This window comes from Filicampus tigris, chromosome 10, assembly GCF_054856515.1.
Source record: "Filicampus tigris isolate MCC_2025a chromosome 10, RoL_Ftig_1.0, whole genome shotgun sequence".
Classification (NCBI taxonomy): domain Eukaryota; kingdom Metazoa; phylum Chordata; class Actinopteri; order Syngnathiformes; family Syngnathidae; genus Filicampus; species Filicampus tigris.
The window spans coordinates 18,380,867-18,407,322 of record NC_141226.1 but is presented as its reverse complement, the minus strand read 5'-3'; the positions used below and the strand labels follow the sequence as shown (position 1 = coordinate 18,407,322).

General features: G+C 40.8%; 1 protein-coding gene across 1 annotated transcript in view; it reads right to left on the bottom strand.

The window, feature by feature from the left end:
* LOC147141130 (voltage-dependent R-type calcium channel subunit alpha-1E-like) overlaps positions 1-26,456 on the bottom strand; it is a 55,791-nt gene that overhangs the window by 23,292 nt on the left and 6,043 nt on the right. Inside the window, exons 4-13 of the mRNA XM_086043609.1 lie at positions 20,663-20,967; positions 15,516-15,622; positions 14,029-14,168; positions 5,600-5,703; positions 5,207-5,365; positions 3,972-4,162; positions 3,016-3,119; positions 2,799-2,914; positions 952-1,005; positions 23-103 (exon numbers count right to left, since the gene is read on the bottom strand). Of these exons, the coding sequence (XP_085899735.1) occupies positions 23-103; positions 952-1,005; positions 2,799-2,914; positions 3,016-3,119; positions 3,972-4,162; positions 5,207-5,365; positions 5,600-5,703; positions 14,029-14,168; positions 15,516-15,622; positions 20,663-20,967 (1,361 nt within the window). The remainder of the gene's footprint in view (positions 1-22; positions 104-951; positions 1,006-2,798; positions 2,915-3,015; positions 3,120-3,971; positions 4,163-5,206; positions 5,366-5,599; positions 5,704-14,028; positions 14,169-15,515; positions 15,623-20,662; positions 20,968-26,456) is intronic.

Here is a 26,456-nt window from a genome sequence, read left to right as displayed (position 1 = left end):
AGAAAGCGAGTAAAAGGCTCACTGGCAGTGGACATGTCCGCGTACTTGTCATCGCCCGGGGCTCCTCGACGCGCGCCTGTCTTCTTGCTCGCTCTCTTCAGCACTTTTGACACGAAAACTCAAGTTTTCAATCATTCCATTTCAGAAAATAGACAAGACATTAGAGCAACGAAGGAACTATTAGGCTCTCTGTTCTTTGCAACGTAAGTGGAGTACAGACGTTACGAAAATCAGGCTATTCAACATTCACAATCACAAATCTTCAGGTCAACACAGAGTTAGGCTGAGCCGCAGATTCCTTGATTATAACATGGAATGATAGCTAGTCAGGAACCGAGGTGAAGCTGTCGCTGTTACATGTCACAAATAGAGGAGCAACATGTTTTGAGAGTTTTTGCGTAACTTGTCTCCCAAGTCACTCCCCACAACAAAAATCCCAAGGAGAAAAGTTTTTAACCACAATGTAGTTACCAGTTAAGATAACAGCAGCTTCTTCTTCTACTAACACGATTCGGTATGTATGTGGCTGGCTGGCTGGCTGGTTATCTCGATTATACAAGCACATGTCAGCCCATTTTCATAAGTGTGATCTCTCACAATTTTTTTGGTGTGTTTCTGCACATTGACCGTAGCCCGTTCAAAAATTAAATGAAATGCATCTTAAAAACAACAACAACGACAAAAATACAAAGCTCTTAAAATTTATACCCAGATTATTGTAAGGCTAAACTCTAAGATCCCAAAATGGCCATTGGAAAAAAAAACACAAACAATGATTGCACTGTGACTAGAATATTATGTCAATTATAGAGATACAAAGTTTGGACACTTTGTCAACTATTAACCCAAAGTGCATTCAAAATATGCAAATGTAGTCAGCGGACAGTTAATATATTTAAGGTAGTTGCAATGACAGTTACTGTATGTAGTAAAATGAGACAGAGCTTTTACCATCTAATGGCGATCTCCCCGAATTCTTGTTCTCTTCTGCCAGCATTACCTCCTCTGTAAAGACAGAAAAACAGAACGTTCTAAACAGTATTCCCACAAATAATGACTGGGGGATCTTTATTCACTCAAGAGCAAATTGTGGGAAAGGGTCAAACAGGAGTTTAAAAACAAAAGAAAAGTTTGTTATAGAGAAATGCAGAAAAACGGCAAGAAATGAGGTTGACACAAACCAATAGCGTAGCTTCCGGCAATATAACCTTGGACATTGTTATACATTATGGAATGGTCACATGTCAGAGTCTTATGGAATGCAAATCGATGAACTCGCCATCTCCTGGAAGATAATTTTCTAATGCTGTGCACGGGGACTTCTTTACAACATCGTCACACTTTACGACTGTTTGCGTGCCTCAGTAGGTGCTGCTGTTTTGGTTAGCACCTGAGTTCAACTGCGTTCAACTCTTTCGCATCTATGAAATGAGGTAAAGTCTTTGTGATATAAATGGGGCGGGGAGCGTTTTGGAGATCCACTGTCGATAAATAGCCTTCGTTTTTAATACCAACGGCCAATGGGATTTTTCGCGGAAGGAAAATTGTGCCATATGCTGTTGATATCCATCAGAGATGGGCAACTATAAAATGGCTACATATTGGAATTTTTTTTCAGTGCAAAGGGCTCTCTTGCATAAAAATGACCATCCAGGGATGGGACAAAACCGCTCAACAAGAAACCCACATTTAGTGCAAGAACTCATTTTGTACATTTTTTTTTTTTAATAACAAAAAATCAACTCACTCAAAATGTTAAGATTATTGAGGTACTATGATTGTCTTGCATATCATTCCAAATCTGCCCAAAATTATTAGGCCTACTCAACCTGTAATTATAGGGCAGTATAAGACCCAGTGTAAGCGCAACTATGACATGTATGCCATCTAGTGGTGATTGGTGATATTACAACTTAAAACCACAGTCGTCCGTCCAGTGCAGTTCAGCACCCGTGGATTTGCATTTTCTCAGATTTTTTTTCTTCTTTTTTTTCCCCCCCAATATTTCTTCATATTTTGTATTTTCCCCATTTTCTGGTATCCCCCCTCCCCCCATTCCCCCTTGGTTTTCATGGAAATTGTATTTAGAATTTTTATCAATGTTTCTTGAAGAATTTTGGGGGTTTGTAAAAAAATTTGGTTGTTTTATACAAATTAATCAAGGTGTCACTTACAGTATGTTCGCCGCCCGAAGTTCATCCCTGATATACAGTACATCCCCCGTCCGATGCCCCGTTCGTCGGCATGTACCAGTACGCTACCAGTGCTAGTAATTATAACAATTTCTCTTTTTTTTTTTTTCTACTGCGTGAGGGAACCATTAATTTGTAAATGCTGCACCAAGTGAGTAATTGGGGCAAGTGCCTATTAGTCTATTTGAGGAAATACGGTGTATATTAAGTGACCGGTTTCGATTTTGGGAGTGAGGCTCGCTCTGATGTAAACGCTCAGAGGCCCGTGTGACCTCCTTGAGAGAAGGAGCTCTTATTCCCTCCTCAGTGCTCGCAATATCTCTCACTCTCGCTTCCCACACTCACCCACACCAACAAGCACGCACACAGACAATTCACATGCATACGTGCACACACATTTACTGTAAGCCAGTGAGTCAGTATCACCTTTTCCTCACCCTCTACTTGCGTGGGAGATGGCCAGTGCAGATGCCGTGCATAGCGCTTGTATGCGCAGCCCTACCGCACAGACGCCCGGCGATATCCGAAAATGACGTCGGGGGGAGTTTAGCTCAAGAGAAAATGGTGGATGCAGTTCCAGGTGTGCATGGCAGAGTGTTGCAGTACCTGCCCTGTCTATCCAGGCGCGGTAGCCATTGAGTTCGCGCTCCACCTGCTGCTGCCTCCGCAGCTTCATGAAGGCCCGCCTGTTCTCCACACGCTCCCTCTCCTTGGCAAACTCACTAAGGTGGGATAGATTTAAAATAAACAAAGAAAAGAATGTGAACCTACAATGTGTGAATTAAAACTTTCCGTGACACAGAGGAAGGGGTCGCACACTCACCCGGAAAGGACTCCCAGCACCAGGTTGAGCACAAAGAAGGAGCCAATGATGATGAGTGGGATGAAGTACATCCAGTTCCAAGTGGTGCCCAAAGCGTCATTAGTCTGAAATGACATTTATCATATAGCAAGCATACAACAATAATTCATATCGTCGCTGTCCTGTGAAAAACACTTATGTCCAATTTTTGATTTTTAAAAAAATTTTCACGTGATGTCTGTAATGCGGAAACACCGTTCGCGTAAAAATAAGAAAATTTAAAAAAAACTGGTGTAGTGGCAACTCTTATTGCTTTCTTGCCACTCTAGGAGCGGGTGGATAACAACCAGTTTGACGCAATAGATATCTTCCCTCTCAGACTCCTTGTTTCTAGTTGACTGAAAGGGAAAATAATACAAACACAAACCAATTCCTCGCCTATTCCTATTATAGTCAACTTAAATGTTCGGTGATTCGTTCGCGCGTCTAACGTCGCTCAGAAAACTGTGACCACCACCTGCCCTTCTGAATGAAGAAAAACGGCACGTCACATGACCAATATATAATCAACTACTACTACGCACGTGCGTTACTCAGTCGTGATTAAGCACCGTTTCCTGCACAATACAAACTAATATTTCTTCTTTCATAAATTTGCACATTGCATACTAAATATAATATTGAAGAAAATAATAATAATGAATTCAAAACAAAAACATAATTTCTCAAAATGACTTACAAATGGCATAAGTGTTCTTCACAGGACAGCGACGATATGTTATATTTCAAATTTAATTCATTCGTACCCAAATACCTAATAAGTACCACTTTTTTGTTAGGTACCACGCGATGCAAGTTAAGAGCAACCGAGCTTCTCGGATTTATGTTCCTATGTTATATATGTATATAACTAACAATAACATATCAATTGAAAATAGAAAGAACAGCTGTTGACACCATTGACTTTACACACTTACGTTGTAGAGAACAGCCGTCCATCCCTCCATGGTGATGCACTGGAAGACGGTGAGGACGGCGAACAGGATGTTGTCGAACTGCGTGATGCCGTCATTGGGGCCGATCCACGTGTCGTTGCAGTCGTATCTCTCCGGACACTTCCGTACGCCGCACGCAAATGCCAACTCGGATGAGTCCACCGTTTCGTTGTCTAAAAAAAAAAAAAAAAAATAGAACTTGAGTGTTACTAGAGGTTGGAAAGCTAGCATCACAGAGCGCTGACCTCACTGGGGTCTTGCGCATACGTAGAAGGACACACACGAGTAGGGCACAAACTGTCATGTTGCATGTATACATTAACGCCTCGCACGACAGTCATGTTCTGCCATCTGTCGAGTGTGTCGCAGAGCATCCACTCCACGGTTGGACACTTGGGAAGCTTGGAAGAGACCCTCCCTCCGCTGTTGTGTCACTTGCGGTGCAACAGTAGAAATACTCATTGAAAAATAGGAAATGCATCAAACTCTACAGATGTCATTCCGTCTTCGAAAGATGGCTTTACTACTCGCCTCGATTAGTAGCGCTACATTGAACGCATCAGTCCGAACACGACACGCTAAGTTGTTAACAAACATCAACAACTGCAAAGAACAACAGTCTCCTGTATTTACTTCTCTGTTGGCCACAGTAAGGAGATCAAATCTCTGAAGTTTGTTTCGCAAAATAGCCGCAAAGGAAACTGCGAAAAACATGCCGCGTTGAACGCATCAGTCGGAACGTGTCAGGCTGGAGGAGAATGAGCGTCTCCTCTATTTACTTCTTGATAAGGAGACCATTTTTATTCAACAGTAGACTCGAAGCAGCAATATTTGACTCCATCTCACTCACAAACCAAACGAGGACAAGCGCCATAGAAAATGGATAGAAGGATAATCTAATAGCTGAAATGTTCAAATAGCACATACATGGTCTGCTTTCAAACTCAAGTGGGGCTCCACAATGGACCAGCAGTTAATTAATCAGAGCGGCAAAATGGACCGTGGGATGTAAAGACATGATCAAAACACTTTTGGTAATGTGTGGACACGTGCCGCCGTCTAAACAACATGTGCACGCCCACCAGCGTTCAAAATGCGCTCTGGTGTTTCATTTTCTGATGATCATGATGTAAGCCACTGGCTACAGCATTAGGTACACCTGCAGAATTTCAGGAGATCCAACACGAGAGGCGTGCGTCGGCACACCGGGAGCATACCGAGGATGTCGACAGATGGCAGGCAGGTGTGGTGAAGCTTCCCACTGTAGAACTCCAGGCCGATGATGGCAAACATGAGGATGGCGAAGAAGAGGAGCAGGCCGATCTGCAGCAGAGGAATCATGGCCTTCATGATGGACTTGAGCACAATCTGCAGGCCTGAGGGGAAAGGCAGGATGACTTTAGTGTGTCAGCAAAAAGTCATGTGTTTTCAACTAGCGCCTAAGTGCTGTTGAGGACATCATTGAGAAAAAAACCCAAAAAGAATGTTCTGATTTATCAAAACTTGATTTGTGTATGCTGGGTTTATATACAAGAATAAAATAAATAAATGGATAAATTCATTGATTTGTAAATAGTCAAATAACAGAGTTCGTGTAGTAAATGACGCACTGGGGATGCCGGAGACAAGCTTGAGGGGTCTCAAGACTCGCACAGCCCTCAGAGTGCGAAGGTCCACAGGGATGTTCATGTGCGCTCCTGCCGTTGCCAGGATCCTAATGGACGGACAAAACACTCATTGTCACTTGTTACTCGTGTGCTGCTGGCCTGCGTCAGAAATAGAATATGCAACAGGGTCAAAAAGATTCTCTTTGTTCTGGCAAGGTGAACACTTTTGTCCATGGCGTCTGACACACTTCAAAGACAAAAATAGCCAAAGTAAAGAGGTGTAAATCCGGAGATGAATGATTACGACGGTGGTGGTGGGGCATAATTTGCATTTGGCAAGGCGAGAGACTATATATATATATATATATATATATATATATATATATATGTTTTTTCTAAACAAAGACTACTGTATATCCGGGATGCATACAGTATGACTACACCTGGCAGACATTTCCATACTCAACCTCCCACTCCCTCACCCACACACACAGTGACGTACCTCCACCTACACACAACAAGCAAATAGTGATTATTTGTATACATCCGCTTTTTAAATATTTCAGCCAGGCATACAGCCAGTGTGCAAAATCATGCACACAGATAATGTATGGAAGGTAGTGTGTTTTTGTCTTCGTATATTTGTGTGGCACAACCCTTGACTTGTAACAGGACGAGCCCCTTTTACCATATTAGACAATGTGTGTGTGTGTGTGTTTGAGGATAGAAAGCGTCACATGGTAGCGACTCAAGCGCGGGCCCACGCAAAAGCTCTCCTGTAAGATGTGGGAGCGGGGAGAATGAGACCATGAGTGCGTGTGAGTGTACGTGTATAGGGAAAGCGTGTATGCGTGAGCGTGCGAGTGTATGGCAGTGGCAAGAGACACCCGGAGGGAGCAGTGGAGTGGGATTCTGTGGAAATGTCCTTCACTCTAAACACAGTGGCCACAAAAGGCTACAGGCAAGGTCGCGTTGAGCAGTATATAATGATTTGGTAAATTTATTTTACAACATAGCAGGGTCACAATATAAGAAAAAGCTCATAGTAGTGATGCAGTGTATTTGTACACCACTAAACAATAATGTGTGAGTGTAAATTAATTGAAAGTCAATAAAGTACTCGATATGGAGTTCCGCAGGGTATCTAAGTCCCATTTCATGACAAGTCAGTTGGTTTTTTTTTAAGTGCTTTATAAGTAAGGTTCAGTTGAATTGCGTTGAGACATTTCAACACAACTGAACTACAACAATCAAAAACCAAAAAGGTGGTCGATCAAGGGCCTCAGTATGTCTGGCCCCTGACAACTGCCACAACCCCATAATTTAAGTACGGATGTTGACAACTTTTGCCACCTCTGGCTATTTAAGATCTCAGCGACTGCTGCAAGCTAGGCTAGCCAGCTAGCCACCTTTACGCCCTGAACTCAGTTGAGACAAACAGTCACAAATGTGCTGTTCCGCAATTTATTATTATCTTTTTTAATTTTCAGTTATAAAAATTAAAGCTTGTCAGAAGTCTTTGCTCTACTTAGTCTATTTATTCAATCCAATTTTCTATGTTTTTTTTTTTTTTGGGGGGGGGGGCATTTATCATTTCTTTGTATTCCACCATGAGTGACTTAAGCGAGTGGCTGACGTCTTCCTTCTTTGCTCTTCATTGTGTACATGAAGCACTGTTGCAAACTGGCTGCAGAAAGGCTGAATTAATTACATGCAGCCTCTCCCACACACCTCCACCTACACTCCCAACGCCGCCAACAGCAACCACAGCACAGCAGTTGCCATTTGAGCGCAGCTCGGCGTATGCGCGTTGGCCTCCTGCGTGGACACATTAGTGGCTTTAATGCAAGCTAAAGGACACAAACTCATTTATGTGATGCTATTGGATTAGAATGATGTAACGTTTCAACGTTTCAACGTTCAACCGTAAGTAATAGGGCTCAGTAAATAAAGAAAAATAAGAAATGAGGTCAAAGCAAACATTTAAAACTCAGACTAACTTCTCCTGTGTTTTATTTAATACTATATATGTATATACCGCTTATAATTTCACATAGGGAAGTGAAGTTGGGTGAAATAACGCTAATTTTCATAAGTAACTGAGCAGAAATCTACTATTTAATGTATCAGTATTTTAATACAGGTAATTGAACAATAATAATAATAATGTAATACAATATATTATACTACACACCCTTAAACTTGTATTGCACCAAAACAATATTTGTATTATCTCATTAAAAATGTTTTAATAAAATAACATTGCCAAGTAATTTTAATGCCTCATAAGATTATGTTAGAATGTTTTTATTGAAACAAAATGGAAAAATTGGATAGTGTACTGTGAGATCAGTACGACACTGCTTTTTTATTTATTTATTTTTTTATAAATTACAGGACGTTAAATGTTATTTGACAACTCTAACAATAGTCACTACTCCAATGAAAAGGCTAATTTACACCTAAGGTACAAAAATGGTGTAAAACAGTGATATTGAGAACTGTAGAATATTTCTCTGGGTTCTTTTTTGTTCATTTGTGAACCATTAAGCCTTAATTGACATCTTTAACCTTGGCTAGCTCGCCAGCTATCTCCACTTATGAGTGAAATGCTCTTACCATAGTCCTCACTTGAGATATTTTTTTTTCCTGAAACATGACAAATGAATAGTTCCCAACTCATTTCCAGTTAGTGCATTCCTCTGAAGGTTGTTTATTTTTCATGGTAGAACTTTGAGCTGAAGCTAGCAATCTACATTTTTCCAAATCCTAAACATACTAATTTTAGCCATGACTGTTAGCCGCACATTGATGTTTTGTAACTTTTGTAACTGCTTGATATACAAAACTAGTGTCAATTAGGGATTGTGATCTATATATCGTATTCATTTGTAGGTTTTGTTTTGTAAGTTACAGAACATTTTATTTGAATTCTCTGCTGCTGAGTGCTAAGAGATCATTTCACAGTCTAAACATGCTAATGCTAACTGTAACTGCGTCATCTCAACAGTTGTATTGTGTCTGAAACGTCCATACCAAATTGTCATGATTTTAACCCTAGAACACTAACGTTAAAATTAGTAACACCTTCACTAACATCGTGTACATTAAACCCGATATAATGTCCCGGGTAAAATACCGTTTTCATCAATTTATGTAAAAGTACAACACTGTATGCCAAATTGGAAGTTGTCTTCTTTAATTTCCCAATACAAAATATCACATAAAAAAATTGTGTGGGTGAAAATCACCCAACGTTAGTGTTCTAGGTTTAAAGGGTGTCACACTGTCACTCAATCCATAATGTCGACTTTCATCTGACTTTCAAACGTGAACATTGTGCTTAATCTAAGATACAAGTTAGCAAAGACACACAAGAGATAGCCTTTTTTTTTTTTTTTTACTGTAGAGCTAATAAATGTCTGTGATTTAAATGTGCCACAAGAGGGCAATTGCGGCGCTAAATTTAGCAAGCTAGCCAACAAGTTCAATGGCAACAAATGACCACTAGTCACATGGGAGCCATTTTAATGCAGACCATTGTTGTCCACCTGTGGCGGTGAGTTTGCTGCCATAAAACACTTCCCCGCCTAATTACATTTTCCCACAGGTTCCTCCTTCACTGCCACGTGCTCATCATCGCTCAGATGAAGACTTTTTTTTTAATTGAGCTGCATGTCCCAACAGATTGGATCGTAGCGATTCATTAATACCAAATGGAAATGGACGCCGGCAGCGCTGGCCCAGTGGCCTCAATTGGATTCCCACGTGGCCTCCGTGACACATGTGCACGCTTTCTTTTAAGTCTGACTTACTTGTACTGCCACTTACTTGACTGTCTGTGTGTGTGTGTATGTGCGTGTGTGCGCGTGACCGTGTATGTGGCTGTGTATGTGTGTGTGTATGTGACAGATAGACAGAGAAGCAGATGTGCAGAGCGATAAATGTGTCAGATGGCAGGCAGCAAACCAGGCCGTCCGTCACCAAATGTGGTTTAAATTAAGCAGCATGAGCTCCAGGTTGCACTAAATACTGAAAAGTTACATGAATTCCATTCACGCTTTTACAAAAATATCTACAATGTCAATTGTATTCACCCCGAAAAACAAGTCTCAGGAGGTAGTACGTACTTAGGTCTTTTCGGTATTTTTGTGCGGTTTAACTGTGCGCATGTGTGGAGTTTTCTTTCTTTTGGTATTTTCGTAGACACGTGCAGTTAGAAATGGGCGTTTGCGCTATTGTGGGAGTGAACACAACCGACTTACTTCATGGTCAATGGCAGCAGCTCTTCTCATTCCCTCTACATAAACGGACTGGCTGGAGCTAAAGCAGGAGATTGACACGAGCAAAGTATATCTATAAGGAGCTGCAACAAGATCTGCACTTGCGGATGATGTAAAGTTGGCCAGGGAGATCGTAGATCAGTGCTGTGAAGTGGGCACTTGACGAACGCCTTCCACTCCCGATCGTGCGTCTTTGTGCGACAATGCCCAAATCCCCACCCATAGCTGTGCCGAAGCCAGGGGGTGATTTCTTTTAAAAGCACGTTGTTGTCATATTTATGAATCAAATATGATGGCATCCACCTCATACAGTACGTCAGCAGAGCTCAGAATGTGTCTGTCCGCACCTCGATCAAAATCACCAAAATTGTGTTAACCACAACCTAGACCCGCTTCCAGCTGGTCTAAGATTTAGTCTACTTCCAGCTACCAAACTGCCTGAATAAGGCGCAGCACTGCCAAAACCCCAAACATGCTTAACTCGTCTTGCGGCGGCATGAAAATCGAGATATGCCAGCTTTTGACACCTGAGTGCACATGCACTGTCGATGAAAATAGAGCCCTCTGTATTATTCCACTTCACCGCTGTAGGGGATGATGTGCGGAAAAACAAACAATTATTCCTTTACGCAACGGACGAGGCTGTGCAGTAACAACTACCTGGCTTTACCCCCCCCCCCCGCTTCTTTCCGCAAAACACTGTTGTTACACAACCGGCACAATTTTTGCTGATACTCCAGCATAAGAACCATTTTGTAATAACTCTCATCTGATTTGAACTAGATTTACCTCCCAGCTAAAAACATCCACAAGTCCTTCTGTGTGTGGTCAACACCGTGTTGAGCCAAGCCACGGGCTCTGTGACTCTGACGTGAAATGGGATGATAGCCAATTAGAAACTGACTTGAAGTGTTGCCGGACACAAATGGAGGAGCAACTGGTTGTGTTGAGTGTGTAATGTGTCTTACAAGTCATTAACCACAACAAAATGACATGGAAAGAAATGAGCAACTGCTTGGTACGGTAGTTATCAGACAAGCTAACAGTTAGCCTAGCTTCTTCTAGGGACAAAGTACCCGAGGCAGGTGATGTACTTCCAACCCAGGCAGTGATCAGCATATTAGTTTGCTGTTAAGTTTCTGGTTGTTCACAACAGCGGTAAGATGAGTGGACAGAAAACCTTAAGGGCTTTGGCTGCTAAAAAAAAAAAAAAAAAGAGCAAATATAATGTGAGTGATAATTTTAAGCTCTATAAAACAGCGGGTGACTCAATTTAGCCTTGTAGTGTGCCATTTTGCACTGGACTGAGTCATTTATAAAAGTGAAATTAGCTTCCCTTGTTTCCCTAAAAACCTCGTCCTTTTTTTCGTCACAAACGCTGTCCCGTTCTTGTATGAATACGGCATTTAATAAAACAAAAATATTCTCCAATTGCATCCCCCGGACCTCAGAATGAAGCAGTTACAATTTATGATATGGAAACCTAGTTCACACCGTTGTAAGTATTCTTCTGACGTGCTGCTGAACTCTCAAACGTAGGTCATGGTGCTGGCGTTGTCGTTCCATTCAGACCGCCATGGATGGTTCAGCGTTTGTGACTAAAACCGGTCTACCCTTATCAGTAGGCCTACAGTAAATTTGATCCTTGCCAGAATGCCGAGTGTCAACAAAATCCTCCTTCTAATTTGGCTTCAACCGTGCACAGAGGAGAGGGCCTTAAGGAAAGCGGCGGAAGCTAATTTCGCTACAATAACGACTCGACACGGCGATGCTCGTTTGAGCCGCCCACCGTTTTATGGAGCCTAAAGCATCCCTCACATTACAGTATATTTACTCAATTTCCTAACGGCTAAAGCACTCAAGTTTTTCTCTCCGTTCATTATCCCGCTGTTGTGAATGTGGAAGGAAATTAAGCGGAAACTAATTTGCCATTCAATGGCAAAATCTGGAGTATGTCACAAGCAGACAATTTCTTCTACGTCCACGACTTGAGGGCAGCATGGCTCAGGCGGTAGAGTGGTCGTTTCCCAAATCAAAGGTTGCGAGTTTGACCCCGAGCCTCTGTGACCATGTCCAAGTGTGAGCAAGTATACTTCACTTCCTGACTGGCTATTGTTCCTTTTGATCGCACAATCATGCAATCTGCGGCAGGGCCCAACTTAACATACACATACGTATTTGAGATCATAAATACTAAACAGGTTTAACATTTACATGATTGACGGCTCAACAGTTTTCCAAGCAGTTTTCAAGTGAGGAAATATATAACTCCTTACGCACATGCCATCGCAGGCTAATCGGAACAAATAATCTGACAGAGACATTCGATAATCAGGCCTGGGCTGAGTTTTCAAATTGGGCCCGATTGTCGGCATGTGTGTACCCGGCCGAGATTCAGAAAACAACTCAGCTGTGATTGGTCGTTGTGAGCAGTTGTGATGTCATTTTCAGTCGACAGAAGACAAAATGGCCACCCCCGGAGGTGGCTAAAAACGAGTGCATTTTGCTGCTTAACTTATATTCCATAAACGCAAAATTAATCAGAATGCCGTGTTTCAACTCGTGGGCCTGCTGGGAACATATTTTTTTCAAAAAATATGGGTTGTCTTCCGCTTTAAGATGCCAAAGATCTGTATGTGTGTACCAGTTAAGCAGCACAGCAGGTTGGATCATGAGAGAAAGTCAAAGCAAAACACAAAAACATGTTTATTTTATATAAGAGAGTGCAAGATGGTCAGATGGAAAGATTGAGGGGGAAAAAAAAAACACGTGGGTGTCAGGTTGAAACGAGATGTCAACACACTAACAGCGGCGGCCCCTGAATGCAGCACGACGTACGCCGCTTCACTCCTGTGCAACTCACCAAATGCAGCTCTCAAATTAAAACTCTCATTGTGAGTATGTGGTTTTTTTGGGTTGTTTGCAAGCCTGCTGCTTTAGCCAACCCCCCCTTCTCAATGAATGGAGCGAGTCGGTGGGGGCGAGCGCAAGCAGGTTTTAGACACAAGTGCCAATCCACTTATCCACCCACCTCACACGAAATGCAAAGACGGAGCTCCCGCTCCATGGAAACACATATTTCCGACATTGGTATCACTAGGTCTGAATTGAGGAAATCTCCTTGACAAAAGCCAAGAAAGCCAAAAAAAGACCCATCCATTGGGTCAAGCTTCCTGCAATCATGATTGAAGTGTGTGTGTGTGCGTGTGTGGTAGTGGGACGCTTGAACGCACCAGTACAAGTCGACAAAGTGTTTCTGCCGAAATTAATGTTTCGCTCCACCAACCACAGCCTAGTAAACGCATAATGAATTTGGTCCCATCAAATTGCATACGCACATTGCTGATGTTTAAATTTAAAAAGTGTGTTTATTGTGCTCCAACCTAGTCATTTAAAGCGGAAGTCAACCCAAACATATTTTTTTAAGAATATGTTCCATGCAGGCCCACTAGTTGAAACACAGCATTCTGATTAATATTGTGTTTGTGGAATATGAGCAAGAATATTGGCCATCTCAGGGGACCATTTCGTCACTTCTGTCGACAGACAGACATGACATCACACACTCTCAGGGCTCAGATAACGACCAATCGTAGCTCAGCTTCAGAAAACAGGTGAGCCGTGAATATCACGACCGTGGCGTACTGATGCTGTAAATATCCATCTGCAAAACATCAGATATCCGGTTCAAATATTGTAAATGTGTTATGTGCCACCCAAAATTACAATGCAAATTTCCACTTCCAATACTGTCAGTATCCAATGTGACAACGCACATAGACTAACGATAAAGCTAATATTCAGTATTATGATTTTATATTACTAATGTGATACTGCAAACAGTCCAGTGCCAAATTTCAAATGCACATTACCGATAAATCGAAATTCCCCGTTTTATTCATTCATATTTGTATTTTAAACTTGAAAGGCCTGTTTGTTTTTTTCCACGAATTGCAGCGCATGAAACAAGCCTGAGTTGGGCAGACAATTCAAGGCGGCGAAGAGCAATGAAGAAAAGACACTGATTTCCGAGCAGCAGCAGGCAACTGCGATTATTTGCCATATGCCAGCCAACCCAAAATGAATATTTGGCGACCATCAATTTGTGCAAAATAAACACTGCGGTTGCCGTGGAGATGAGCCACTCACCCACTGAGCACCACGATGAAGTCCATAACATTCCAGCCGTTCCTCAGGTAGGAACCTTTGTGGAAAACAAAGCCCAGCGCCACTAACTTGATGCCGGCCTCGAAGCAGAAGATTCCAATGAAGTACGGCTCCGTTTTCTCCTGCACACATAAAGATGGGTCAGCGGGGGTGTTACGGTTCCGATCATAAACACGTCACATAGTCAAAACAATGCCATGTACTCTGCGGTGTGTGTCAAGACACCACCCAGCCTGCAATTACATTGTACACGCGTGCGTGTTGCGGAGAGCACACAACACATAATAACGCACAGCCTCATATTTCACAGTTGTTCATATTTACAAAACGTTAATAATGGCGCTCATTACAGGCGGGGCTGCTGGAATCGACATGTTTAGTATCGATACAAACATCGACACATAAGATACAGGGCAAATACAACAAATGTCCATTATGATACACTGAGAAAAAAGGTAATAATAATAATATTCATCAAATGCCTTCTATCATTAATGTGAATATCCAGTGTTCATATTGTGAATGTTCTCTACCAATACAGTGACATTTCTAAGAGTTTTACAGAGCTATACTGCAAATGTCCCGAATCACTACTTTAAATGTTCAGTGTCAGATCCGGCAAATATCGGTACAGATATTGCAATTTTACATGACAGATACATTCAATTTGCAGTATCAGTATTATGTGCTCTAAAGATACTGCAAATGTCTCCTCGTCACAAAGTACATGTCCTGTATCTGCATTGAAAACATCAAAGGGGAAGTCAACCCAAACATATTTTTTTTCACGAATATGTTCTATGCAGGCCCAATAGTTGAAACAAGGCATTCTGATGAATATTGCGTTTGTGGGATATGAGTTAAGCAGCAAAATCCACCCCTTTTTAGCCATCTCAGTAGGCGGCCATTTTGTCACTTCTCTCGACTGAAAATGACATCACAATTGCTCAGGGCCCTGATAACGACCAATCACGGCTCAGCTTCAGAAAACAGGTGAGCTGTGATTGGTCGTTACCTGAGCCCTGAGAAACTGTGTCATTTTCAGTCGACAGAAGTAACAAAATGGCCACACCTAGAGATGGCTAAAAAGTGGTGGATTAACTCTTATTCCACAAATGCAATATTTACCAGAACGCCTTCTTTCAACTAGTGGGCCTGCATCAAACATATTCAGGAAAAAAATATGTTTGGGTTGACTTTGTCTTTAAGCATTTACAATACATTGATTTTGACAATATACAGGAATGTGCAAGCCCTTCAATCTGGTATCATTCAATTATGAACTCACTGGACTGAATGGCCATTTCCGATACGCCACCTTAAGAAGCAACGTGCTAGCTTCGACAAATGCTGTGAAAACAAGACTTATCCTCTAAAAACCGTGCAGGTTTTTAAACTTAAAGTTGAAGTAAATGGTTAATTCTCGACTCTCAAGTCACACTGAACATTTTTCACACACGTGTGCTCACCAGTCTCTTTGCCATGGGGGTCTTGTCCTCTCCGGGCAGGTGCTGCTCCAGAGCCAGCACCACACAGTTGGCGGTGATGGTAGCCAGGATCATGTACTCGAACGGCGTAAGAGGCACAAAGTTAAGGAAGACACTCATTTGCATGACGTATAAACAGTAGACAACAGTTCAAAAGAGTAAAGTCTGTAACTGTCAAACAATGACTTTGTTCTTTAAAAAAAACACTTGTATTAGTTTTGAGCTACAGCAAAAACAACCTGATGGATGATATTTAAATGGGAGGTGAATTAAGGCAAATATGTTTTATGATACGGGAGGGAATCTGTTAGGAAGCTGCTGTTGCTATGGCAACCTTCAAGTCTTTTAAAGCGCTTTTCATGGTGAGACATAGAGAGCAGGTGACAGAGGGAGCCGGCGAGCGAAGGACGGAAGGTGGCAGTGGAACTCGAGTGTCGCCAAGTCACCTTGGCCTTACTGGGAGGATGAAAAACTTTGACCTGACGCAGAATGTCAGGGATTTGCACTATTTTTTTTTTTTTTTTTTAATCATTACTGCAAACGTACAGCTTTGAAGCAGCAAATGTCAGTATGCCATCAAATGATACAATAAACATTCATTGCTGATACAGAAAACATAGAGGATTGTTAGAGCAACTGTGTGTTGTATACTTCCAGTATTAATTGAAAATGATAATAATCTGTACCAATACAGCCCAGTATCAGCTCTGTAAATGTCAAGTATTAATATTATGAGTGTTCTGTACCAATACTGCAAATGGACACAACCAGTGTCCTGTATCTGTACTGCAAATGTTCACTTTCAGTATTATGAATATCCAGTATTGATATTATCCAATCCTGCAAATCTACAATATATTTTAAGATATAATAGTGACAGCAGATGTTCTGCATCAGTATGTCCCATGTTGGTATTGTAAATGCCTGGTAACATTATTATGAATATCTAGTAGGGCTAGGAAAAAAATATCGTATCAGGCTGGATGTATCGTGATACTTTTTCTGCCGATACCAAGTAACGATACGTTGATGAAGTATCGATACGTTCGAGAACCTTATTTTATGTTATGTTTTGCACGTTCTATAACATACTTTTAGAACATTTGAGGTCCTTAAAGTTGAGATTTGTGAATGGAGTTTTATTTATTCCACTCCTATGTATTAGGAACAGTTACTGGAACAGTTTATACACTTTTTTTCATGACATTTGAATGAACGTTAAATGGCACCTAAGTTAAAACATTGGAAACACATGCCTTAGTTTTTTAAAATATATATTTTTATAATAAAAATGTATCGCAATATGTATCGGATCGCAACTCAAGTATCGGGAGCCGTATCGGATTGGGACAAAAGTGTATCGTCAAGTATTAATATTATCTGATAATGTAAATATTCCGAACCGATATCTCAAATATACAGTGTTATACAGCTGATGTCCTATATTGGTATTAAAAATGTCTGATATTGTTATTGTAAGTATCTAGTATATTATCTGATACGGCAAATGTTGAGTTATGACGACGGTCAACTATCGATATTTTGACTGTCCAGTATCGATCTTGTAAATACAAAAACAGCGTTTGTTCAATACTGATACTGCAAATGTACAGGCCCGATACTGCAAATGTACCTGAACAGCTATGAAGTACTTTCGGCAAGTAGCATCCATATCGCTGCAGATACTGAAAGCAGGCCAGGGTCATCTTCAACCCTAACATGTGCATTGTGTGAGTGGGAGTTGACTGTGAGGAAGCCTGGATGTCAATGTGTCCTCCTCTGAAAAGGAGGTCAGCGCATCGCAGAGGACCGGCTGGGATGGCGACCTGGAGACCAACACTTACTCACAGCATCGCGCTCACATTGACAGTGCCAGTTATTGATAGCAGCTCAAAATAACAGCACATGCTATCTGTCACAGAACATGCTGTTTTGAAAATTTGGGCGGATTTTGTACCAAAAAAAAATCAGATACGCATAATTTCATTAAGATTTGGAGGATGCCCAGTGAGATACATTGTGGCTGTCTCGGAATCAAAGATAATGATTATGCTGAAACGGATTCTATTCTCTCCTATTACGATTAAAAATAGTTATACATACATGTACTGTACTAATAAGTTTTCAAGTAGAAGTATACTCTTCTTAAAAATATGTATCTTGATCAAGATGATTGTATTTTCATAAAATGGAGTGAATTCCACACACCATTTTTTTCAGTGGTGGTGGAAATTCTTTCCATATTTTGATTACGCTCACCCAACAAATTGCTTCTTTAAGTGTAGTAGTGATAGAAGTAGTACAGTCGGCATACTAGTAGGACAACTAAATTACTAGTGAGCCAAAACTGTGAACTATGCATGCTCCCGCTTTGTAGGGCTGTGCAATTTATCGAAATGCAATTACGATTACGATTATTACACGCCATGATTACAAAATTGGCATAATCGTAAAAAAGTATTATTAATATTCATTTATATCCAACGCACTACACACAAGGAAATCATATTTGAATTTATACATTTGCACCTTTTTAAAAAAATGTATAACAAATGTTCTACATTTTGTTTGGTTCAAAAGGAACTTCCTTACATTTATTTATCTGTATATTTTTTTTACGTTTAAACATTTTCTTGTTTTGTACCCCAAAAAAAATGATCGTTTGAATACCCGTGATTTAAATTATTACCAAAAAAAGAATCATGATTAATATTTTTTTCATAATTGAGCAGCCCTACAACTTTGTAGTATGGAGAGCAGTAAGTGCTTTGATTCAATATTCTTGATATCCAGCTGTACCTGGTCCTTAGTAAGACAATTCAATGCACTAGTAGAACGACTATGGAATTAGTCGTGATAAGAATCACCACTTTGGAGGCTGCAAACTTGACCATGCTCACTCACTGAATCAATGGCATGGGTTGGAAAGTACAGTGACGAAGCATTGTGCTAAACAGTCCAAATCACATTGAATTCATCTGAATGTTTTGCACTTGGACCGGACGGCGGGGGAAAGACGTGGGTCTGAATACGCCGACATTTTGCCAAGGCCCTCCCACACACCTCTCTGCCTATTCCAAGGCCCCAGAGCGAGTCTTGACCACTAGCCCCCCACTCCCACTCACCAACACTGGTTAGGTAACCGGAGGACGACTGGCACGCTTCAAAATAGAGTGGGGTGTTTGGCGTGATCTGCGGCCGTTTGTGGCAGAGAACATGTCTCTCCAAACTAATCAGAATCATGGCTGTGCTTAGATTACATGGGGAGAAACACACACAAACATCCTGTGCAAGGAAGCAGAGAGGAGCTACTGAGCCGGATTTGAACCGACACCCACTCAGAGCACTATAAGGCATACAGAGCTGTGCTTACATGTGCCCACACTGTGTGAGCCTCCCCCACAGGCTGCTGCTACTTCTGCTTCTAATGATCACCACATACACAAACACACACGCTAACTTTGTGTCCTCTGCCTTGAGTGGAGCACGCAGTAAAAACTGTGCACACCACGGCAATCGAATTCAGTGCAGGGGCTCTATGGACAAATGTATTGGGACACCTACTACAGGAAGTGAAAGATTCAACCTCCCTAGCACTCCCTACTTCAACGGGGTGCGGGCCTGTTTGCTCACCCTTGAGGTGTTTGACTTTGGGTACAGGGTTCTTCCACAGCAAAACGAATCCGATTATGGCATTAAAGGGCACACTTGGTACATTAGGAGGAATAATGCTCAATTATCAGTTTGGGAAGCTTTTATATCCACTGTCGCAAAGGAATGCATGACAACTTCTGAAGAACCGCAGGCCTACCTCAAAATAAGGACAGTATTCACGAGTCAACATCGAGGAAGAGACTAGGCAAAAATGACATCTGTGGCAAAAAGCACTGCTAAGAAAAAAGAACATAAAGGCTAATCTCACCTTTGCAAAACAAAATAAATTAGGAGATGAAAGTTGAACTTTTTGAATGGTGTGTGCCTCCTTAAATGCGGCATAAATATGAGTAGCACTTCCTAAAAAAAAAAACATGGTGGTGGTTTTGTGATGATTTGGGGCTGCTTCGGTACTTCAGGATCTGGACAACTTGCTGTCATTGATGGAAACATGAATTCTAAGCTTTTCCAGAAGCACCTGAACGGAGAAAGCCGGCCATCAGTTTGTGACCTCAAGCTGAAGCACACTTGGGTTCCCCAGGAGGACAACAATCCAAAACACAAGTCTACTTCTGATTGGCTTGAAAAATAAAATGAAGGTTTTGGAGTGATCTGGTCAAAGTCCGTACAATGAAATGCTATGACATGATCCAGGGCCAGCTCCTCTGTTATAAGGAAAATAGGTGCATGCTAAGTGCCTAGGGCATCACACTGGCTATAGCGCAGGCACTGGCATGACCTTAAAAAGGCCGTTCACGCTCGAAACCCCTCCAGTGTTGCTGAATTAAAGCAATTCTGCAAGGAAAATGCATGGGGCAAAATATCTCGACAGAGATGTAAAAGACTCATATGCAGTTATTGAAAACACTTAATTTCTGTTGTTGCTGCTGAGAATGGCACAACTCAATATCGGGTTTAGGGGACAATCACCTTTTCCACACAGCACAACATGGGCTTGAATCTTTTTTCCCCTTCATAAATAAAATCACAATTTAAGATCTTAAACATTAAAGTGGGTAAAATATACAGCAAAGAAAATAAGTTGAAAAGAGGGTGAATACTGTCTCCTGGCCCCAAATTAAAAATAACGAATGAACATACTATTTAAAATAATTATCTGGTATTATTGGTGTATTTTTAACCACCTGAAAAATGTGCAGATGACAGAAATATGATGTATGAAGCAGCCCCTGAATGACAATTACATAAGTCTCAACACTTTTGACTTTGACATTTGTGTTTATGACCAACTGTCTTATTGGAATGACTTATTAAGGGGGTGCCTCGATACTTTTGTCCATATGTGGTATTGTTGAAAACAAGCAGAGATGCTTTGAGATCGATGACGTAAACATGGCAAACATCAACAGCTGAAAGCACAAAAGTAGAAGTGATGTTATATTTACGAACGAGAGTTGCTGTGCTGTCCGTGGTGCTGAACCGCCGCGTTCGCATGACGCCTCAGTAAGGATATGGCCACTCGATGATTCGGCGTGCGTACTTCCTGATGATGTTGTCTTCGGCGAAGATGAACAGCGACCTGTTGACCGTCAGGCAGTTCTGCCGGTGCGGTACCGGGTTGTAAAGAGCCATGGTCCGGGCCCGCTGCGCCTTGGCTTGCTTCATGGACGCCGTCATCGCGCTCGATCCGTCGGCACCTCCTCCACCGGCCGCCGCCGCCGCCGCAGTCCCGGGATCCTGCGCGTCCCCGCCGCGCTCCGCGTCTCCGTCCCCGGAGTCCACGGTGCTCGGGGCGGACTCGTCACCGAAGCGAGCCATTCTAGCGAAAGAGTTGAAAAGAGCACAATTGCCGCCGGTCACTCCATTTCATGTCCCGTATATGAAGTGCGCGCTAGACAACTTTTAGCATCAAGATGTGCGCGTAAAAATCAAGTCCTGGAGAACTTTACTCATCACAGCCAAAAAAGACCTCCGAAAGTGAATCTACTTTGCCAGGCCGGTTCGATGCCCGAGTGGCTCCATCGCACGCACACTATCAAATGCAAGATTAGGATGAGGACGGTGAGGATCACCTGCTGCACTAGTGATCAGGCAGCACAGCAAAGCAACCCTCGCACCGCATGGACTCACGCACGCCACCTTCTGCTCAGCGGAGGAGGACGAGGAAGGGGAGGAGGGGCGTCCACCTCGTAACCATAGCAATTACAAGCACCCTACTGCATTCTTTTTACACATTTAACAACCATAAAGGCCAACGAGAAACGTGCATCCACATTTCCTTCCTTTTGATTTTTTTGCTGTTGTTTTTCATTGGATCATTTGTAGATATATGATTTTCATTAGACAGTCACAACACGACGAGAGGCTAGAGCAGTAGTAGTAGTAGTAATAATAGTAGTATTAGTACTAGTAATAGTTGTATTTGTAGTAAATGTAGCAGTAGTGGTAAATATACTGTTAGTAGTAGTTAAGTAAAGTACTGAAGAAAATGACGCTTGAATTTTCTCAATTTGATTTTGTCAAGTGGTTGCACAAAATAAATCATCTATATCCAGATACATTTTTAAGATGTATTATTATTTGTACAATACAACTTTATTTATATAGCGCATTTCATAACAGCTACAGATGATTATATTTCGTGCAACCACTTGACGAAATAAAATTTTTGTAGTAAGACAGTAGCAGTAAGAGAACACTGAAAAAAAATTCTGTTGAATTTAGTCAATTTCATTTCTTCAAGCGGTTACACGAAATATAATCATTTGGATCCAGATACACTTTTTAAGGAGACTATATAGCTACTAAGTAAAAGTATCTGGATCCAGATGATTTTATTTTGTGCAACCACTCGATGAAATAAAAGTGAGTAAATTCAACACGTAATAGTAGTACAAGAACGAGGAGGAGGAGAAATGGTAGTCATATAATATACTCTACACTGAAAAAAATGGTGTTGAATTCAAGCAATTTTTGTTCGTCAATTAGTGGCACAAAATAAAATCATGTGGCTCCAGAAAAGTTATTCAAGTAGATGCATCGTCTACTTAAAAATGTATCTGGATCCAGATGATTTTATTTCGTGCAACCACTTGATGAAATAAAAGTGAGTAAATTCAACAAAACCCTTTTTCTGTGTACGTGAAGTTTTATAATAGTAAGACCTGAATTAAAATGTATTTATCTCAGATTGCATAAAAAGTGATGCGGCTCGCACTCATCACCTGTCGATTGACCACATACCAACTTGTGGAAAATATGTGACCACTTTCTGTTCTCATCAGGAAACAACATTTTGAGTTGCCACCGTGGTGTCCTGTATTCTCTTTCATTGAACGGCACGCATCATGGCCGCTGGAGCAATATTATAATACAAAGGAGGAAACAGAAAAAAATAATAAAGACACTAGTGTAAATAGTTGAGTAGCTGTTGGCAATGATCGCCCCATTATTTAACTGCATGCGTGCTGGCGATAGAGACTCTCCACGCTTTGCTTTTTAGAGCAGGCTGCCCAACCTTGAATGTCAATAAAAAGGCAGCTCAAAATTGTATGCAAGCTCAATGGGGACTTGCTTGCACTATAGCAATATTTCAAAAGTAGGCCATTGTGCTAATATTGGAGCAAAAGTCAGGCGGAAAAATAGAGCGTGAAATAGATCTGCTCCTTTTTTATTTGGGAGCAGAGAAAAAAACGTGTTTTCCTTGGTTGCCGTATAAGTGAGACCTAATTTGGCGGCAGATGGCTCCATCCAGTGCAGCGATACCAACGATGACCACCCAGCCCTCTAGAAAAGACATTCTTGATGCATAAATGGGGTTGGAAAAGCTAATAAGCTAAATAAAGTCTCATGAATAAGCATGCAGATGGGCAGTGTTTGATGGCTCAGACACGGGATTGGGACAGCAGCCAGGAGACATACAAACAAGTGCAAGTCTGCAAGGCAGTCCAAAAAATACAAATCAAGTCTGGGATTACATTCAAAGTGAGGTGCATTTTTTAACTCAATAGAAAAAACTATATAGAGAAGTCAGATCCATTTAAAATATAAGAACAATCTGCAACTTAAAAAGAAAAGAAAGTCACATCATCTCTAGCCGATGAAAAGCATGTTTTCATATCGCTATGTTTTCATTTTCTTGATATTTTCATTCATTTCAAAATCAAAATCTATGATTAAACTTTCTTTAATTAAAAAAACGTTAACTTAACTTAGCACGCTATTTAATAGTTGTAGTAGTATTTAGTAGTGTGTGCGTGTGCGTTCATGAGTGCCATGCATACGTGTGTGTGCATGTGTGTGTATGTACATACATACGCTATAATGCGCGTGTCACTCCGTGAGAAAAACATTCCATTCATCTGCACTCTTACATAAGACACATCATAGAGCAAAATGTTTGTCCATCCCTGCAAACAGCATCTCTCTCTTTTTCTACTTCCTCTCTCTGTCGATGTGCACCATCTCCAACTGTCTGCTGTTTCCATAGCGACCAGGCTGGCTTCAATTCCTGCTCCCGTTCTTTTTATTTCTGCCAACAAAAGACATCTTTCACAATGGCTCTTCCTACAGAAATCTGCTTTTCGTCACACTCACTCACACGCACGCACACACACACACAAACAGAGAAGTGCAGCAATTCTGTGAGCGGCTTGGTGAAGCTTCGAGATCTACTGTAGTTTGCGCTGTCTAGTGGAAACTACATGAAATGCACAAAAGGAGGAATCTGAAAGAGGCCCAGTGAGGTACATTGTTGACATCTATGCAATCCTAATTAAAGAATAAATATCAATTAGGGACCCCGCCCCTATCCTCATTCGAGTTCCCACTCAATCTTAAATCATCATGATGTATGTTAACTTATGTGCTTATGAAATATAAGTATTCATAATGTTTTAATTATAATTACAATTCTACAAATAAAGCCGCTAAAAATAGATTATTTTCCATATGACAAAGTATTGTTTTGTAAAGTTTTGTTTTTAAAGAAATACGATGAATGAAAAGATTTTTTTTCTAACTACAAACACCTTGTACGAAAGTATACATATAAAATACCAGAGAAGCAGCTACGCTTCGTATTTGTTTTTAAATTCAAATTTTATTCAATCAGAATTTCTCATAAAATCCAAAGAACACCCGATGGGGTGCATTGCGGTCGTTTCCAGCTTTACATTTCTAGTTGGTTGGTAGTTGTGAGTCCTGCTCTCCTCAATTGTCTGTTGGAGTTCCACAGGGTTCAATTTTAGGGCTGCTGCTTTTCTCTTTGTATATGCTGCCGTTTGGTTCCATCTTAAAGGACACAATTTACTTCCTGATGACAGTCTGATTTATGTACAACTTATGAAGGAAAATGCCTCCTCATAACAAGCACTTTTATTATGCCTTGAAGTCATTAACTCAAAGATGAACAGAGATTTAAATTGCATAAAATGTGGTAGATAAGTTTAGTGTTCGGTTTGACCCATGCATTTCATAAAAGGAGGGTTGCATTTCGATTCAATTTCAATTTGCTTATTTGCTACGCCAGAAATGTTCATGGGCCAATGTGACCTGAGACATGTTTAATCATCAAAAAAAATAAATTATAATATATATATATATATATATATATATATATACATATATACATACAAAAAAAATAAACCATGCATGAACACACAGCAACACCATCACCAACTATTCAGTCAAATACATTTTAAAATATATAATACCAAGTAGATTGAATAGGCCAGCAGAAACTGTTTTATCCCCGTAAAGGAAAACATAAACAAATACTGTATTTACATGATGATTTTAGGGTGTTGTTAAAAGCTTGAGCTATAAAGCGTCCATACTGTGCATTTATGTAATTGCATGTAGGCTTTCAGCCAACACTGACTTAAGTGGTTTGAGTATTATTATGTTTAAAATATTCTTTCCTCTCAGTTGTTCCCTAGCAACAGCTATCAGTACTGTTTGGACCAATAAGTGCCATTCAAACATATGACTAACTACTGTATCCTGTGGAAGTGGATGCTAAATGTTCATTTATGGGGGGGAAAATGTAAAATTAAAAAAAAATGATTGAGGGTTGAAAAACATGCATACATTCATATATTGGATATGGTTTGAACATCAACAAAGTAATGAAATTATGAATGCAAAGTAACGATTAAAACAAGTCTAAAGATTTTGACAACTTTTATTTTTTTTTAAATCTAGTTTAATAACGAATCATGGATTTTAAAAAATCTTTTGTTTTTCAATAAATTACAATAAATTACAATGTATGAAAAAGATACAACATACAAATGGTGTTATTTAATAACAATGATGGTACTGATGTTCCCCCCCCCCAATAAATAGACAAAATAGTATAATAAAATAAGGGAATAACATTTGCAGATCACACATGCATCTAGCTGTAAATGCTATCCTCATTTTTCATTGTCATTATTCATTTCATTTTTTTCCTCTTTCTCTCTCCCTCTCCACTGTATATATACTGTATCCAGTGCAGAGTAGTTAACGAAATTTTTCCCACCCAAAATCCAATAAATGTTCAGAACATTTTCTTTAATTTTGCTTCCCTTCCTTCGCCTAAGTGCAGCTGATTCAACTTAAAAGCTGCTATGAAGTTGTCAATCCCAAACGCATGCAATGATGCCACCCTTACTCCTTTCTTACTTTGATTCCCTAGCATCCCCTAATGGACAAAAAACTGCAATACACTCGGCACTCCAAAGAAAAAGGTAGCACAGCTTGGCGCATCCTTTCACATTGCCGACGTGTTATGTCCTATAATAAAAATGTGAGGCTTGCAAATAAACAAGGAGCTGCTAACTGTTGGAGTGGATGGCGTGGGTGTCGGAGGAAATTGAAAGTGGGGGGTGCAGTGTGTGTCTGTGGGGATGGGGTTACGCTTGATGGAGAGCCACTCCATGCTCAAGTGTTGGCAAGCGGCTCATCACGGCACCCTCAGCTCGGCCATTAATGGCTGTGCAATGCTTAACACACACATGCACCGCCCCCCCCCCACCCCCCCACACACACACACACACAAGTAGTGAAAATCTGAGTTTGGCCATAAATCAGTGGGAAATGATTGTGTGATTCATTGCTTTCCTGCTGATCCTTTAAAGAGAAAAAACAAGTAAGCAACACCAAAGCAGCATTAGTTCTGCACGCCGACTTCCTGTCAAGGTGATTCACTCACGTAAAACACTTCAACCATTTCCTAATTTTCCTTTTCATTTTTTATCATATATAACACAAAAACAAACAATTATTATTATTAAATATTATGAGTTGTTGTATTTACAGTAT